General features: G+C 46.4%; 1 protein-coding gene across 3 annotated transcripts in view; it reads right to left on the bottom strand.

The window, feature by feature from the left end:
• Window positions 1-563: 563 nt before the first annotated feature.
• FURIN (furin, paired basic amino acid cleaving enzyme) overlaps window positions 564-16,944 on the bottom strand; it is a 336,167-nt gene continuing 319,786 nt past the window's right edge. For all 3 annotated transcript variants that reach the window (XM_030189649.1, XM_030189650.1, XM_030189651.1), the window contains exon 16: window positions 564-5,007. In XM_030189649.1, the coding sequence (XP_030045509.1) occupies window positions 4,448-5,007 (560 nt within the window). In that variant the 3' untranslated portion in view covers window positions 564-4,447. The remainder of the gene's footprint in view (window positions 5,008-16,944) is intronic.

The following is a 16,944-nucleotide window of genomic DNA, read 5'->3' as shown; positions in this document are numbered from 1 at the left end:
AGAAGCTTTTTTACAGGATTTTGTATTAACTTCACCAAGTACCTGGTACTGAAGGGATTTTGTGTTGCTGTTACTAAGGTGCTACCAGAATTTGAATACATTTTTCCTATGGAAAGCTGTAAGAGGAAACATTCTAGCTATGTTCTGTATATATCCCAAGAAACGCTACTCATACCTACATACATAGTGCCTACCCATATTAGCTCTGGGCCCACCCAAAATGTCTGGCTACGCCATTGTTGCACGCCCCCTAATCCTAGTATTTTTGGAAAGAGTAAATAAGCAATTCACATCTACCTATTCCACTCCACTCATTAGTTTATAGACCTGTATCGTATCTCCCCTCAAACGTATCTTCTAAAAGCTGAAGAGCCCTAGCTGCTTTAGCCTTTCCTCATTGGGAAGTCACCCCATCCCCTTTATCATTTTTGTCGTCCTTCTCTGTACCTTTTCTAATTCCACCATATCTTTTTTTGAGATGCGGTGACCAGAATTGCACACAATATCCGAGGTGCGGTCACACCATGGAGCAATACAAAAGCATTATAACGTCTTCATTTTTGTTTTCCATTAATTTCCTCATAATACCTAACATTCTATGGCAAACCTAAAGCATTTCAAACTTTTATGCAGTGGTCGCTGAATCGTCATCGGTCAAATTTTAACTTTTTATCAATATTTTTTCTTCAAGTATAAATATTTTCTTCTCCAACATAAATACTTAGCTTTTGGCACTGCTGTCGACTCCTACAAGTCTGAATGTTGACAGCAGAGCTAAAAGCTAAGTATTTACGTTGGAGCAAATATTTATACCTCTTGACGAAAAAAATGTTGATAAAAAGTTAAAAATTGACCGTTGATTCAGCAACCACTGCATAAAAGTTTGAAATGTTTTAGGTTTGCCATATTCTGATGGTCATAAAAATGTTTCTATAAAGTTATTTTTAACATATGGGGCCCTATTTATTAAGCCGCGCTAAAGGCGCGTTAGCATTTTTAGCACACACTAACCATGTAGATGCCCACACTATTCCAATGGGCATCTATATGGTTAGCGTGCGCTAATTTTTAGCGCACAATAAAAAACGCTAGTGCACCTCAGTAAACAGGGCCCATGGTGACATAGCTGTTAATGTTTAAATTGCTGAGATTTTATGTGAAATATGATGTGATATCCCTGCACTGAAATCCAGTGTCCATACAATTTGATAAAGAATAAATCAGTGCATCTAATCATGGGATAAGTCACAAACTTAAAGTTTAGAGCTTCTCATAAAATGGTTTACATTTGGCTTTTATGAATGCCTGCAACTAGAGACTGATTCTCAGACAGTTCTCGTCCCGCGCCGCTTTGGATTTTATCAGTGACAAAGATTCGGTCAGCCCTGTGGCTAGTTACAAAGCAGATACAAAGATTTCATTTCAGGTTTTTTTTCTAAATTGTTCTAATTGTTGACAAAGGAGCACTGGCGAAATACAGCCTCTGAAAGCAGAAGGTCAAAAGCCAACTGTAAAACCGATTAAAAAAATTTACAGGTCACTGTTTAAACTTTGTGTCAGTGTCTTTTAAATCCCGGCAGCAGTGTTTAAACATAATCCTGAATTTGTCTGGATAGACAGCTGTGCTGAATATTTGGGTATGATGACAATTACTGTTGTCGTAAGAATAATGGCAATATTGATCATTCTCTGGATAGATCAGGATGGCTTTTCTGCTGTCCTCAGTTATACAGACAGTGGTGCTAAATAATCAGGGCGGTCACAGAAATTAGGCGCGATGTTACAGAATACTTGGATTTGTACGCCCAATTGCCATCATTTGGGCAGAAGCATTTAAACCAGCTTTTGGCAGGCGTAAGTGCTCACGCCCAAAGTTAGGCGTTGGGAGCACACCAAGCTACTGTTCTGTAAAAGGAACTCTGGGCGGAGCACAGTGGCGTAGCTAGGTGGGGCGCAAGGGGAACGAGCGCTCCCCCAAATGGATTTCTGATGGCACTGGTTCCCGGTCCATAATACCTACACAGTCTACTCTTGCCCCCCCCCCCCCCCCCCAATGTCACAACCTGGCTATACTTTTGGCATAGCGCCCTATACAGAATACGTATCTTTGCGTGGATCATAATGGTGACTAACTTTGGGCAGGCACTATTTACTGAATCTGGCCCTTTGTGGCCACACCTCAAGTCTATATTAGCCAGGTTTTGGAAGTAGCCATAGTTGGGGGACCCTAGACAAAGCCTCTTACTTCAACGGATGGGCTAAGTTATGAAGTGCATATAAACGTATGGGGGGGGGGAGGGGAGAGAGGAATCCTTCCACTGCCCAGAGTAGTTGTGAATGAAGGGTCAAGGCGGAATGACCCAAAGCAGCAGAAGGAAACCTTCAGGCCACAAAAAAGAGAAACAAAATACACCGACAATCTGCTTCAGAGCAGCTACAACACAGAAAATAACAATCCTAACCACAGGTTAAAGTGGGGTAGAATACCTTTTTTGGTTGGAAGGGCCAAACAAACCCATCTCTGGCCCCACCCAAAATCTCTAGCTGCTAAGGTTATGATGGGCAAATACTGGTCAGGCCATAGCCCCTGTGGCCCACCCCATTCTGCTGCCTATGGGTTAAAGGCTCTGCAAGAAGGATTCCTGTCCAGTGAATCTTGCTTATTCCTACAAATGCTGCCCCTGGGGCTTTATTGCTTTATTTAAAAAAACTACAAAAGGCATTAAGTAGATGTTAGGCAGAAAAGGGGGAGGGTCAGCAGGTTTCTACCATACAGTCAGAGGCAGTGATGTGCTACAGTAGGAAAATGCTCTCTGGTGTTTTATAAGAGGACCACAGGTACTAAAGGTTTCTCCCATTTGATGTTGACATGAAAAAGTGCTTCATATATCTGGCCCTAAGTGCAGCAGAGCCTGCAAGCTCCCCTTTATAAAGGGACTGAGAGCACATCACTTCAAAGACTGCTCAAAACTGTAATTCACAACAGCTGTACTGGTAACAGAGCCTGTAAAAATTCTTCAACATCTCACTTCCCTTCCAAGGAAATAAATTCCAACCAGCTGCCCCTACTTTCCTCTGCAAGCCCATTGGGGATTCTGACGCATTTTTTTTACAGCAGCAAAAGGTGTTGACGAGATTCTCACAGTATCACAGGTATTCTACCCTACATTACCATTCCTTCTAACTGGAAGATGGAAGTTCAGGCTGTGACCCTGCTTACTTTTCACCTTCCAAGATATCCAGGGCAATTAAGCTCATTAGTCAACTATGTAATTTGCTTTACTCTCCATCCAAGCAAACCTGGCTACCAATTTTCTATGCAAACACTTCCCAGAGGTTTTGAGGCATCAGGTGCCCAGATGTGCATATTTGCACACTTTTTAACTTACATATGCACATGCTCACGAGCTTGTGTGCATTTACATACTTAAATTTCTGAATACATCTAAATGTGCATATCAAAGTTCTAAGATTCCATCTACAGACATTTGAAGCTGTGTAAAACTGTGCAGTCTTTTGATGTACGACTGTAACAATGCCAAGTCATATCATCAAATAGTGTAAATATTTTTTTAAACATACTCACCACCTGCTTTTCTTATCAGATTAGCCCAAAACTACTCTGAGGTACGTGCGTGTGTGTGTGTGTCTGGGTGCGCGTGCTGTGGTCTCAGGACATCACAAGGTCATCCTGTGGAGAGAATGTACAATGACTGCAAGTCTGCCTTCTCTTAACCAGAGGGGCGGTTCACTGCCAGCACTACAGAAACAAAGAAATACTCATAGGAAGAATTAAACTGCATGGATCATTCTATTGCTGATTGGACTTTTGTCATGGTTACAAAAGTAAGCTGGCACTGAGGAGACCAGGATAAAAAAAACTGGGTCAGAACTTCACTAATGCTTCAGTAAGGAGAACACTGTATCAGAAGACTTAAGTGCATTGGTGGGCTGGGGAAAAATGTATATGTGTAAAGGAGACAATCGGATATACATTAACCTTTTTTAAGTGACTGTCAGCTTTTTAATTTCTGTAGACTTGGAGAACTTTCCTCCCAGAACACAGGATGCACTCATAGTGAAAGAGAGCATATAAAAATGAGGAGGGTATGTAGAAAACTGCCGTCCGATGTACCTCTTGTACATAATTGTAATCATGATTAAAAAAATTTTACATCTATTTTTCTGTTTCATAGAACAGAGCTTCGTAACACAATTAATCCCCAATTTAGAACAATGTGCTATTATACTGGGAGAAAAAGCAAAAAAAGAAAAAGAAAACCAACTATCCTTTCCTCAGCCCCTTTCCACTGGAAAGACCTGGGTGCAAAGGACTGGGCTTGATCCTTAACAATGAGTTTGAAATTGACAGTTCCAGCATCTGGGAGGAAGGGGGCGACAAAGTGTAAGATAGAAAGGGCTTGGGCTCTTAGCTAAGCAGCAGTCATCAAAGGACACTTTGTTCTTTTATGAAGGCAGTTCTCTCACTGTGAACATAATCTTCTACATCCGAATCAGATGCCTCCTCCTGCCAAATGTCCGAGGGGATCCCCTTGTAAGGTATTATCCCACTGTCTAATGAATATATCTTCTTCCTCCCAAAGCTTAACCCAGAGTGGTACTGAAGGATAAGAAAGACAGTTATGAAAGCCAGGACGATAAAAATACAGCTCATGATGGCCATGAGAACGGGCGTGTTATAAGACAATGCAACTGTCTCCTCCAGCTTCTCTCGCAAAGGTGGAGACTCCCGCAGGATCTGCATTTGGTGGGAGCAGGTGAAGTCAATGATATTGTAGTGTGAGTGTGCAGGGCAGGTGAGACAGTCACTTCTACCAGGGCCTTTGCAGGTAGCGCATGATGGATGGCAGGAGACACAAGTATTTGCCAAGATGGGCTCCACGCTGTTTTCCACAGGGTAATGGATCTTCTGGATGCTAGCAGTGTACCCAGGAGGACAAGCTTTCACACAGCTTTTCAGGTATAGGTAGAATCCTTCCTCACACACTGCGGAGGTGAAACACATAAGCTTGGGTTAAAAGATGAAAGCAATACTGACCACACATGTGCTACTGCTATTCAACACACAAGACCTCATTACACCCAGCAGTGGTATAACCAAAAGACAATTTCTGGGTGGGCCCAGGGGTGGAATGTGTGGGCACTTGCTTTTCCTTTCCAGCCCCCCGACCCAAGCTAAAAATAAAAATGAATACCTTGGCTGGCAGGGAATCCCCATGCCCTACGGAGCTGATGACATTTTCTGTCAGATCCCTCAGGCTGTCAGAACATTGTGGTGGTTGTGTTGGCAACCATGCTCCTAGTTGCCAATGCCAGCGTCTTGTGAACACTTAGTTATCACGCATGAACTGAGCATGTGTGAGTCGCCACTATTGTGAGAGCCTGGGAGTTCTGACAGAGGATATCTTCAGCTGGTGGGGCTTCAGAGTCCCTGCTAGGTACACAGATGCACACTCCTGCTGGGTGGGCCTGAGCCAAAAGTGGACCGGGCCTAGGCCCACCTGTAGCTCTACCCCTGGCAGTCAGCATATGCTGCTCAGAATCTTCCTTGCGAAACTGTGCATGGGAGGCCTAGAAACACCCACCTAGTAAAGCTGCAGTCATCTCATTTTGACACAGGAAGCTTAATCCAGTGGTTGTTAATGCTGGGAGGCATTTTTCAACCAGTGTGCTGTGGCCAAGAGCGGCATGGGAATCCAGCAGAGTCCTCAGGGATCCAACTGGAATACTCTCTAGGTCTGCGGGGATCCTGCGGGAGTGTACGAGCATCTCAGTGACCATCTACCTACCCAGGGTCCTCCAAGAAGCCCAAGGATTGCCTCCTCTTCCCTTCAATAATTTAGCACAGCTGCACTTGCTCTCTGCCTGGGCTGATGCAACAAGGCTCACAATAACCCCTGCACGGGCCAGCAGCGTCAGAAATCACCTGATCTACTGGCGCATGCGTGTGGTGACCTCTATGTGCAGCTGGCCCTTGCATGCGTCAGCGTGAGCCTTGCTGCATCAGCCCAGGCAGAGAGTAAGTGCGGCTGTAGTAAAGTTTGCCACCAGAACACCCCTCCCCCACCTCTAATTCATGCACATGTGCTTTTCTTTTCTTTTTAAACATTACAAAGAATGGTACATGATATCAGGTTCCTCAAGGTAACTGCTTTTCTGATGGGATAATTCTCATCCCATATATAATTCAATCACAACCTGGTACTTGCTTAAAGAATAGGAGTCAATATCCACAACTCGCAAATAAATCTCTCTCTGTGTCATGAAGAAAAATGGGGAGGAAAAGACTTCAGATACCCGATAACCACCACCTTTGCTTTGAATAGTAGGTACTGCGCTGCTCAGCATTTACTTTTGAAAATTGACGTTTTCTATTGTAAAACTGTGGCATAGTCATAAGTCAAAAAACTTCACCCCTTGTGCCTCACTCCTTTATTTATATTGTATTTTATTAATATTTTTTTCTTTAATTCCAATAGAAATGAACGGGCACTTATCTGCTATTAAACTTCACCCTCGAACCCACTAGTTCAAGTTTAATAGCAGATAAGTGCCTGTTCATTTCTATTGGAATTAAAGAAAAAAATATTAATAAAATACAATATAAACAAAGGAGTGAGGCACAAGGGGCGAGGTTTTTTGACTTATGACTATGCCACAGTTTTACAATAGAAAACGTCAATTTTCAAAAGTAAATGCTGAGCAGCGCAGTACCTACTATTCAAAGCAAAGGTGGTGGTTATCGGGTATCTGAAGTCTTTTCTTCCTCATGGGGTCTTAGACCCGGGGGAGATGGGCTAAAATGTGCCCCCCCCCACCTTGGGCTCTGGACCCCACTCCCGCCGAGGTCTGGCTATGCCCCTGGTATGAACAGAGGTAAGAGCTTCTAACCTTTTTTTTTTTAAATCTCAGAATAGTTTGAGCTGGCTGACCTGCTTAGTGATGACACATGGTGCAATACAGTTACATTCCTAGCTGACATTTTCCAAGCCTTAAGCAGTCTCAACAAGAGTATGCAGGGAAAGAATGAAAATATTCTTACTTGTACTGACAAATTAAGGAAAAACTGCAGGGAGCCAGAATCAAAAATGAACAAAGTTGAAATATTTGAATTGAAGGAGACTCAATTTCAAGTCGTCTCAGCTACAGGATTTGAATTGACCTTGCCAGAACAGCCCGTGTGCTCTAGGTCAGCGTTTCCCAAGTTGGCCCTGGAGTACCCCCTTGTCAGTCAGGTTTTCAGGATATCCACTATGAATATGCATGAAATTGATTTGCATACAATGCCTCCACTGTATGCAGATCTATTTCATGCATAACCTTTTCTGGAGGTGCGAAGGCGGTAGAACGAGAGGACATGAAATGAGATTGAAGGGAGGCAGACTCAAGAAAAATGTTAGGAAGTATTTTTTCACGGAGAGAGTAGTGGATGCTTGGAATGCCCTCCCGCGGGAGGTGGTGGAAATGAAAACGGTAACAGAATTCAAACATGCGTGGGATAAACATAAAGGAATCCTGTTCAGAAGGAATGGATCCTAAGGAGCTTAGCCAAGATTGGGTGGCAGAGCCAGCCGGTAGCGGGAGGCTAGGATAGTGCTGGGCAGACTTATACGGTCTGTGCCCTGAAGAGGACAGGTATAAATTAAAGTAGGGTATACACAAAAGGTAGCACATATGAGTTTGTCTTGTTGGGCAGACTGGATGAACCATGCAGGTCTTTTTCTGCCGTCATTTACTATGTTACTATGATATCATGAAAACTTGACTGCCAAGGGGTACTCCAGGATAGACTTGGGAAACACTGCTCTAGGTAAGCTAGCTGGAGCCTGGATTTCTCATTGCCACCATACACAGACAGGGTACAGGGCAGAGAATACAGTCAATACCAAGTAGAAAGTAATTAAGTTTATAAGAACATAAGAATCGCCATATTGGGTCAGACCAAAGGTCCATCTAGCTCAGTGGCTTAGCTAGGAGGGGTGCATGGGGAGCAATTGCTCCCCCAAACAGATCTGGATTAAAACAGCGCCTATTTTTGTTGCTGGGTCCGCTCCTTTCACTGGTCTCTCTTCCTCTCTCCTGATCATCTTTTTACAGCTTTCAAGTTTGGCAGCAGAGCAGCAGTGGTATCAAAGCACATGGCCAGACAAGAAAGGTAGGAAAAGAATTTTACTTGTAATTCAGATTAAATTAGTGTGGTAGCCATGTTAGGGCTTCTTTTACAAAGCTGTGATTCATGCACAGCATTTGAGAGGAAGCCAATTAGAATTGAATGGGTTTCCTCTCATTTGCTGTGCCGGGAATCGCTAGTGCAATTTGTTAAAAAAGGCCCTTAATCCACTCTAAAGGTTAATAAAAATAAAACAAAAAATGCAAAATTAGGTGATACTTTATTGGACCAACTTAATATATTTTTTGACCAGCTTTCAGAGGCCAAAACCACCTTCCTCAGGTCAGGACATTATACTGTAAAAGCATTATACCACCCAGGCCTGAGGAAAGAGGTTTTGGTCTTTGAAAGCTAATCAAAAAATGTATTGTTAGTGCAATAAAAATATATCACCTTATGTTCTGTTTTTTGCTTTATTTGTATATGTTAATTTCTAATGTAGTGTTTGGAATGCATCAGTTTCTGAAATTTGCAGCTGCTATTTTTGTTTTGCACAGTACAAGGGGGCCACACATCACTCTTACTTTTTTTCTGGTGTTGCAATGTATGCAGTGTCTGGCTTCTCAGAGGTTTAGATTAATTTTTTTTTTTTTTTAATATTTATTAAGATTTTCCATTATATTACAAGACAAACTTCTTGTTCAGGTAAAGTATCTAGTAATTTACAAAATTGCAAAATAATAATAATGAAACAGGAAATAGGTTTAGATTAATTTTTGTCTATATATTTCTATTTTTAGGTTATGGTTACTTATTCTGTATATGATGAGTGTCTATAAGTTCTGTGTGTGTGAAGAAGGCTAGGTATTCTGTTAAGCACTGAATGTCTGTGTAGGATCAATCTGTAATAATCCGGCTTGTTAATCTTTTTCAATAGGTGATGTTCTAGTGCCCACTATAATATTTATGGTGCTGCTTTTTCCTAGGTAGACCCTTGTTGTGCAATTCCTAGATGTTAGTGCCATTAGTTGCTCTATAGTGCATTAGTTAGCTGCTCTATAGTTCCTGAGTGACTTTTGTAGGTTTTTATATTACTTCACAATACGCCTGGTACTGGATGTTGGGTTTGTATTTAGCTCATACCTTTCATAGTAGTAGCTGGGCGAGTTGCCTTCATGTACAACAGGTATTTTCCTGTCCCTGGAGGTTTACAGTCTAAGTTTGTACAGGAGGCAGTGGAGAGTTAAGTGACTTGCCCAAGCTCTCAAAGAGCTGCAGTGGGATATGATCCCTGGCTTCCCTGGTTCTCAGTCAACTTCTGTAACCATTGGATAACAGCTAATACAGATACTACTTTTTCCAAACATGTTTGGTAACTGTACGGAAAACTAAAGACCAGACCCAAAATGAATATACTCAAAATACTCCTATCTACTCCTTATCTATGGTCCACCTAACATATACCATCCCACTCGAAGAAAATAACATCATACCCATACTTCATAATCACACAGACTGACTCTATACGCCACACCTCAACATAATGACAACGCCAATAACAGAGGAAAAATTCCAACTTGTGGGCAACACAAACAGAACGGAAAGAAAAGTCACACCAAACACAGACTCACAAAGAAACGACAAATAACAAAAATTCACATAACACCAAACATAGAAGCCCCATACCAAAAAATTCAAGTGGGTTATATCAACGCCAGATCCGTTGTAAACAAAACAACTATAATAACAGACTGGATCACATCAGAAAACCTTGACCTAATCTTCATCAGTGAAACCTGGGTCCACAATCAAAAAGACCCCATAATCCTTGACATTCATGGGGATGAGATCATCTAAAGGCTTTAGTGTGCCCTCTGAGGTAAGCACATGTTCCAAGAAAAACAATCCCCTAGCCTCCCATCTAATAAATGCACCATTTTCTCTGCCGGGCACAAAATCAATATTACCCCAATAAGGCAATTGATCAGTACTGTACGGGTCATCTCCCAACAAGCTAACCAGAAAGGTCCATGCCTAACACAAAGGATGAAGAAGCACACAAACCCCAGGGATGTGGAATCGTCTGATAAGAAGCTTGTAGTAGGGATAGGAAGTGTTAAGGAGAGAATAAAGCTCTTTTGTAAGAAATAGGAGTGTAATCCTGAACCCCAGTAATTCAATCAAACACGTGCCCATAAGAGGCATGAAATATTATATAGTCTTATGTTAGGTAAACCCAGACTTCCCATGGCCTAGTTACCCATTAGCCTTGGGAGTTTGATCTTTGCTAGATATTGCTGGGCGGGAAAGAAAGCTATCTATTGAGGCGAGCGAGATCCTTCTTCAATAACCATAGAGGAAGAGTTTGAAGTAGGTGGAGCCACTTAGGAAACACAACCATCGTAATCAAATTTATCTGTCCCATTAATGACAGAGATTAAGGTATGCCAGGCTTCCAACTGATATCTGGTCTTGTCCAGAAATTGGGAAACATTGACAGAATACAGGTCCATTGAGGCCATACTCAGCTGCACACCCAGGTAATGAAAAGTGCCTTGCCCATCGAAGGGGGAAAGTATGCCCCCAAAGTTGCTGTACCACCCATCAGACGGCAGCACAACCGACTTCTAGAGGTTCAGCTTAACATCCGCAAAATCTCCGTACTCTGAAAAACTCTCCAACAAGGCTGCTAAAGAATTATAGGGGTCCACTAAGTGCACCAAGAGATCATCTGCAAAAGGAACCAATTTGAAACAATGGGCCCCCAAGGACCACTTCCTAATATCTGGGTTAGCATAAATATCTCTAATCAATGGATCTAGTGTGAGGATAAATAATAGCGGACAGAACGGACAGCCCTGGCAAGTCCCCCTTAGTATAGGGAAGGCTTCTGACGTAAATCCCTAGGATTGGCATATAAAACGCGTACAAACCAGATAAAATTGTCCCCAAAGCCATATTGTTGTAAGACTACTACTACTACTTACCATTTCTAAAGCGCTACTAGACGTATGCAGCGCTGTACACTTGAAAATGAAGAGACAAGTCCCTGCTCGACAGAGTTTACAATCCGAAAACATAAAATCCCAAATAACCCGATCGAACGCCTTCTCTGCATCGGAGCTTACCAACAGAGAAGGTAAAGATGTCCACTCCTGGTGTGCTAGTGATGCAAAGATTGTACAAACATTTTTAGCCACCAAGCGCCCCTTAACAAATCCCACCTTTGCTTCATGCAGGAGAGCAGGCAAAATGCGTGCCATTCTGTTGGCTAGAAACTTAGCCAGGATCTTAGTTTCCATGTTCAATAAAGATATTGGCCGGTAAGAAGCTGGGGACAATATGTCCTTGCCTGGTTTTAAAAGAACTACAATATGAGCCATATTCAAATTCCCTGAGAGCTGATCCGAGGCGAGAAGGGCATTAAATATGCCAGTTAGTGGAGGAACTGCCTCGTCTCCCAAAAGCCTGTAGAATGCTATGCGGAAGTCATCCAATCCCGGAGCTTTAAGCAGAGGACAATGTCTGAGGGCCCAGAGTAATCTCCCCTCTGCTGTGCGAACTGCGTGAACTCTGCAGGATTCAGTTGAGCGAGAAACCAAGAGTGCCATCAAAGGACCCCCCCTTGTTTCCCTGTCTATAAAGACAATATTTGTAAAAGGCCAGTGATTTGATCGCCTGCTGATGTAGAAGCTCGTTAAGCGAGATTTGAAGTTCCAATAAGTGTTGTTTAGTTATCTCACTAGGATTTCTCACCATTTTCGATTGTGATCTCTTTATACCTGATGCTTTATTCCATTAAGCGAATGCTACATACCTGTAGAAGGTATTCTCCGAGGACAGCAGGCTGATTGTTCTCACTGATGGGTGACGTCCACGGCAGCCCCTCCAATCGGAAACTTCACTAGCAAAGTCCTTTGCTAGCCCTCGCGCGCCCGCGCGCACCGCGCATGCGCGGCCGTCTTCCCGCCCGAAACCGGCTCGAGCCGGCCAGTCCAGTATGTAGCAAGACAATACACTTCAAGGGAAGACACAACTCCAAAGGGGAGGCGGGCGGGTTTGTGAGAACAATCAGCCTGCTGTCCTCGGAGAATACCTTCTACAGGTATGTAGCATTCGCTTTCTCCGAGGACAAGCAGGCTGCTTGTTCTCACTGATGGGGTATCCCTAGCCCCCAGGCTCACTCAAAACAACAACATTGGTCAATTGGGCCTCGCAACGGCGAGGACATAACTGAGATTGACCTAAAAAATTTACCAACTAACTGAGAGTGTAGCCTGGAACAGAACAAACAGGGCCCTCGGGGGGTGGAGTTGGATCCTAAAGCCCAAACAGGTTCTGAAGAACTGACTGCCCGAACCGACTGTCACGTCGGGTATCCTGCTGCAGGCAGTAATGAGATGTGAATGTGTGGACAGATGACCACGTCGCAGCTTTGCAAATTTCCTCCATGGTGGCTGACTTCAAGTGGGCTACCGACGCTGCCATGGCTCTAACATTATGAGCCGTGACATGACCCTCAAGAGCCAGCCCAGCCTGGGCGTAAGTGAAGGAAATGCAATCTGCTAGCCAATTGGATATGGTGCGTTTCCCTACAGCCACTCCCCTCTTGTTGGGATCAAAAGAAACAAACAATTGGGCGGACTGTCTGTGGGGCTGTGTCCGCTCCAGATAGAAGGCCAATGCTCTCTTGCAGTCCAATGTGTGCAGCTGACGTTCAGCAGGGCAGGAATGAGGACGGGGAAAGAATGTTGGCAAGACAATTGACTGGTTCAGATGGAACTCCGACACAACCTTTGGCAGAAACTTAGGGTGAGTGCGGAGGACTACTCTGTTGTGATGAAATTTGGTGTAAGGGGCCTGGGCTACCAGGGCCTGAAGCTCACTGACTCTACGAGCCGAGGTAACTGCCACCAAGAAAATGACCTTCCAGGTCAAGTACTTCGGATGGCAGGAATTCAGTGGCTCGAAAGGAGGTTTCATCAGCTGGGTGAGAACGACATTGAGATCCCATGACACTGTAGGAGGCTTGACAGGGGGCTTTGACAAAAGCAAACCTCTCATGAAGCGAACAACTAAAGGCTGTCCTGAGATCGGCTTACCTTCCACTTGGTAATGGTATGCACTGATTGCACTAAGGTGAACCCTTACGGAGTTGGTCTTCAGACCAGACTCAGACAAGTGGAGAAGGTATTCAAGCAGGGTCTGTGTAGGACAAGAGCGAGGATCTAGGGCCTTGCTGTCACACCAGACGGCAAACCTCCTCCAATGAAAGAAGTAACTTCTCTTAGTGGAGTCTTTCCTGGAAGCAAGCAAGATGCGGGAGACACCCTCTGGCAGACCCAAAGAGGCAAAGTCTACGCCCTCAACATCCAGGCCGTGAGAGCCAGGGACTGGAGGTTGGGATGCAGCAGAGCCCCTTCGTCCTGCGTGATGAGGGTCGGAAAACACTCCAATCTCCACGGTTCTTCGGAGGATAACTCCAGAAGAAGAGGGAACCAGATCTGACGCGGCCAAAAGGGAGCAATCAGAATCATGGTGCCTCGGTCTTGCTTGAGTTTCAACAAAGTCTTCCCCACCAGAGGAATGGGAGGATAAGCATACAGCAGACCTTCCCCCCAATCCAGGAGGAAGGCATCCGACGCCAGTCTGCCGTGGGCCTGAAGCCTGGAACAGAACTGAGGGACCTTGTGGTTCACTTGAGATGCGAAGAGATCCACCAGGGGGGTGCCCCACGCCTGGAAGATCTGTCGCACCACACGGGAATTGAGCGACCACTCGTGAGGTTGCATAATCCTGCTCAACCTGTCGGCCAGACTGTTGTTTACGCCTGCCAGATATGTGGCTTGGAGCACCATGCCTTGACGGCGAGCCCAGAGCCACATGCTGACGGCTTCCTGACACAGGGGGCGAGATCCGGTGCCCCCCTGCTTGTTGACATAGTACATGGCAACCTGATTGTCTGTCTGAATTTGGATAATTTGGTGGGACAGCCGATCTCTGAAAGCCTTCAGAGCGTTCCAGATCGCTCGCAACTCCAGAAGATTGATCTGTAGATCGCTTTCTTGGAGGGACCACCTTCCTTGGGTGTGAAGCCCATCGACATGAGCTCCCCATCCCAGGAGAGACGCATCCGTGGTCAGCACTTTTTGTGGCTGAGGAATTTGGAAGGGACGTCCCAGAGTCAAATTGGAGCAAATCGTCCACCAATACAGGGATTCGAGAAAACTCGTGGACAGGTGGATCACGTCCTCTAGACCCCCGGCGGCCTGATACCACTGGGAGGCTAGGGTCCATTGAGCAGATCTCATGTGAAGGCGGGCCATGGGAGTCACATGAACTGTGGAGGCCATGTGGCCCAGCAATCTCAACATCTGCCGAGCTGTGATCTGCTGGGACGCTCGCACCCGCGAGACGAGGGACAACAAGTTGTTGGCCCTCGCCTCTGGGAGATAGGCGCGAGCCGTCCGAGAATCCAGCAGGGCTCCGATGAATTCGAGTTTCTGCACTGGGAGAAGATGGGACTTTGGGTAATTTATCACAAACCCCAGTAGCTCCAGGAGGCGAATAGTCATCTGCATGGACTGCAGGGCTCCTGCCTCGGATGTGTTCTTCACCAGCCAATCGTCGAGATATGGGAACACGTGCACCCCCAGCCTGCGAAGCGCCGCTGCTACCACAGCTAGGCACTTTGTGAACACCCTGGGCGCAGAGGCGAGCCCAAAGGGTAGCACACAGTACTGGAAGTGGCGTGCGCCCAGCTGAAATCGCAGATACTGTCTGTGAGCTGGCAGTATCGGGATGTGTGTGTAGGCATCCTTCAAGTCCAGAGAGCATAGCCAATCGTTTTGCTGAATCATGGGGAGAAGGGTGCCCAGGGAAAGCATCCTGAACTTTTCTTTTACGAGATATTTGTTCAGGGCCCTTAGGTCTAGGATGGGACGCATCCCCCCTGTTTTCTTTTCCACAAGGAAGTACCTGGAATAGAACCCCAGCCCTTCTTGCCCGGATGGCACGGGCTCGACCGCATTGGCGCTGAGAAGGGCGGAGAGTTCCTCTGCAAGTACCTGCTTGTGCTGGAAGCTGTAGGACTGAGCTCCCGGTGGACAATTTGGAGGTTGAGAGGCCAAATTGAGGGTGTATCCTTGCCGGACTATTTGGAGAACCCACTGATCGGAGGTTATAAGAGGCCACCTTTGGTGAAAAGCTTTCAACCTCCCTCCGACAGGCAGGTCGCCCGGCACTGACACTTGGATGTCGGCTATGCTCTGCTGGAGCCAGTCAAAAGCTCGCCCCTTGCTTTTGCTGGGGAGCCGCGGGGCCTTGCTGATTCGCACGCTGCTGACGAGAGCGAGCGCGCTGGGGCTTAGCCTGGGCCGCAGGCTGTCGGGAAGGAGGATTGTACCTACGCTTGCCAGAAGTATAGGGAACAGTCTTCCTTCCCCCGAAAAAATCGTCTACCTGTAGAGGTAGAAGCTGAAGGCTGCCGGCGGGCGAACTTGTCGAATGCGGTGTCCCGCTGGTGGAGAGACTCTACCACCTGCTCGACTTTTTCGCCAAAAATGTTATCCGCACGGCAAGGCAAGTCCGTAATCCGCTGCTGGATTCTATTCTCCAGGTCGGCGGCACGCAGCCATGAGAGCCTGCGCATCACCACACCTTGAGCAGCGGCCCTGGACGCAACATCAAAAGTGTCATAAACTCCTCTGGCCAGGAATTTTCTGCACGCCTTCAGCTGCCTGACCACCTCCTGAAAAGGCTTGGCTTGCTCAGGGGGAAGAGCATCAACCAAGCCCGCCAACTGCCGCACATTATTCCGCATGTGTATGCTCGTGTAGAGCTGGTAAGACTGGATCTTGGACACGAGCATAGAGGAATGGTAGGCCTTCCTCCCAAAGGAGTCTAAGGTTCTAGCGTCCTTGCCCGGGGGCGCCGAAGCATGTTCCCTAGAACTCTTAGCCTTCTTTAGGGCCAAATCCACAACTCCAGAGTCATGAGGCAACTGAGTGCGCATCAGCTCTGGGTCCCCATGGATCCGGTACTGGGACTCGATCTTCTTGGGAATGTGGGGATTAGTTAATGGTTTGGTCCAGTTCGCAAGCAATGTCTTCTTCAGGACATGGTGCAAGGGAACAGTGGACGCTTCCTTAGGTGGAGAAGGATAGTCCAGGAGCTCAAACATTTCAGCCCTGGGCTCGTCCTCCACAACCACCGGGAAGGGGATGGCCGTAGACATCTCCCGGACAAAGGAGGCAAAAGACAGACTCTCGGGAGGAGAAAGCTGTCTCTCAGGAGAGGGAGTGGGATCAGACGGAAGACCCCCAGACTCCTCGTCAGAGAAATATCTGGGATCTTCCTCTTCCTCCCACGAGGCCTCACCCTCGGTGTCAGACACAAGTTCACGGACCTGTGTCTGCAACCTCGCCCTGCTCGACTCCGTGGAACCCCGTCCACGATGGGGGCGTCGAGAGGTAGACTCCCTCGCCCGCATCGGCGAAGCTCCCTCCGCCGACGTAGTCGGGGAGCCTTCCTGGGAGGTGGCCGCGGTCGGTACCGCACGCGGTACCGACGTCGGGGACCTCAACCTGGGCGATGGGCCAGCCGGCGCCACGCTCGACGGTACCGGTGGCGCAAGCACCGCCGGTACCGGAGGGGTAGGGCGCAACAGCTCTCCCAGAATCTCTGGGAGAACGGCCCGGAGGCTCTCGTTTAGAGCGGCTGCAGAGAAAGGCTGAGAGGTCGATGCAGGCGTCGACGTCAGTACCTGTTCCGGGCGTGGAGGCTGTTCCGGGCTGTCCAGAGCGGAGCGCATC

The sequence above is a fragment of the Microcaecilia unicolor genome, chromosome 1, assembly GCF_901765095.1.
Source record: "Microcaecilia unicolor chromosome 1, aMicUni1.1, whole genome shotgun sequence".
Classification (NCBI taxonomy): Eukaryota; Metazoa; Chordata; class Amphibia; order Gymnophiona; family Siphonopidae; genus Microcaecilia; species Microcaecilia unicolor.
This window is presented reverse-complemented; position numbering and strand designations above follow the sequence as displayed.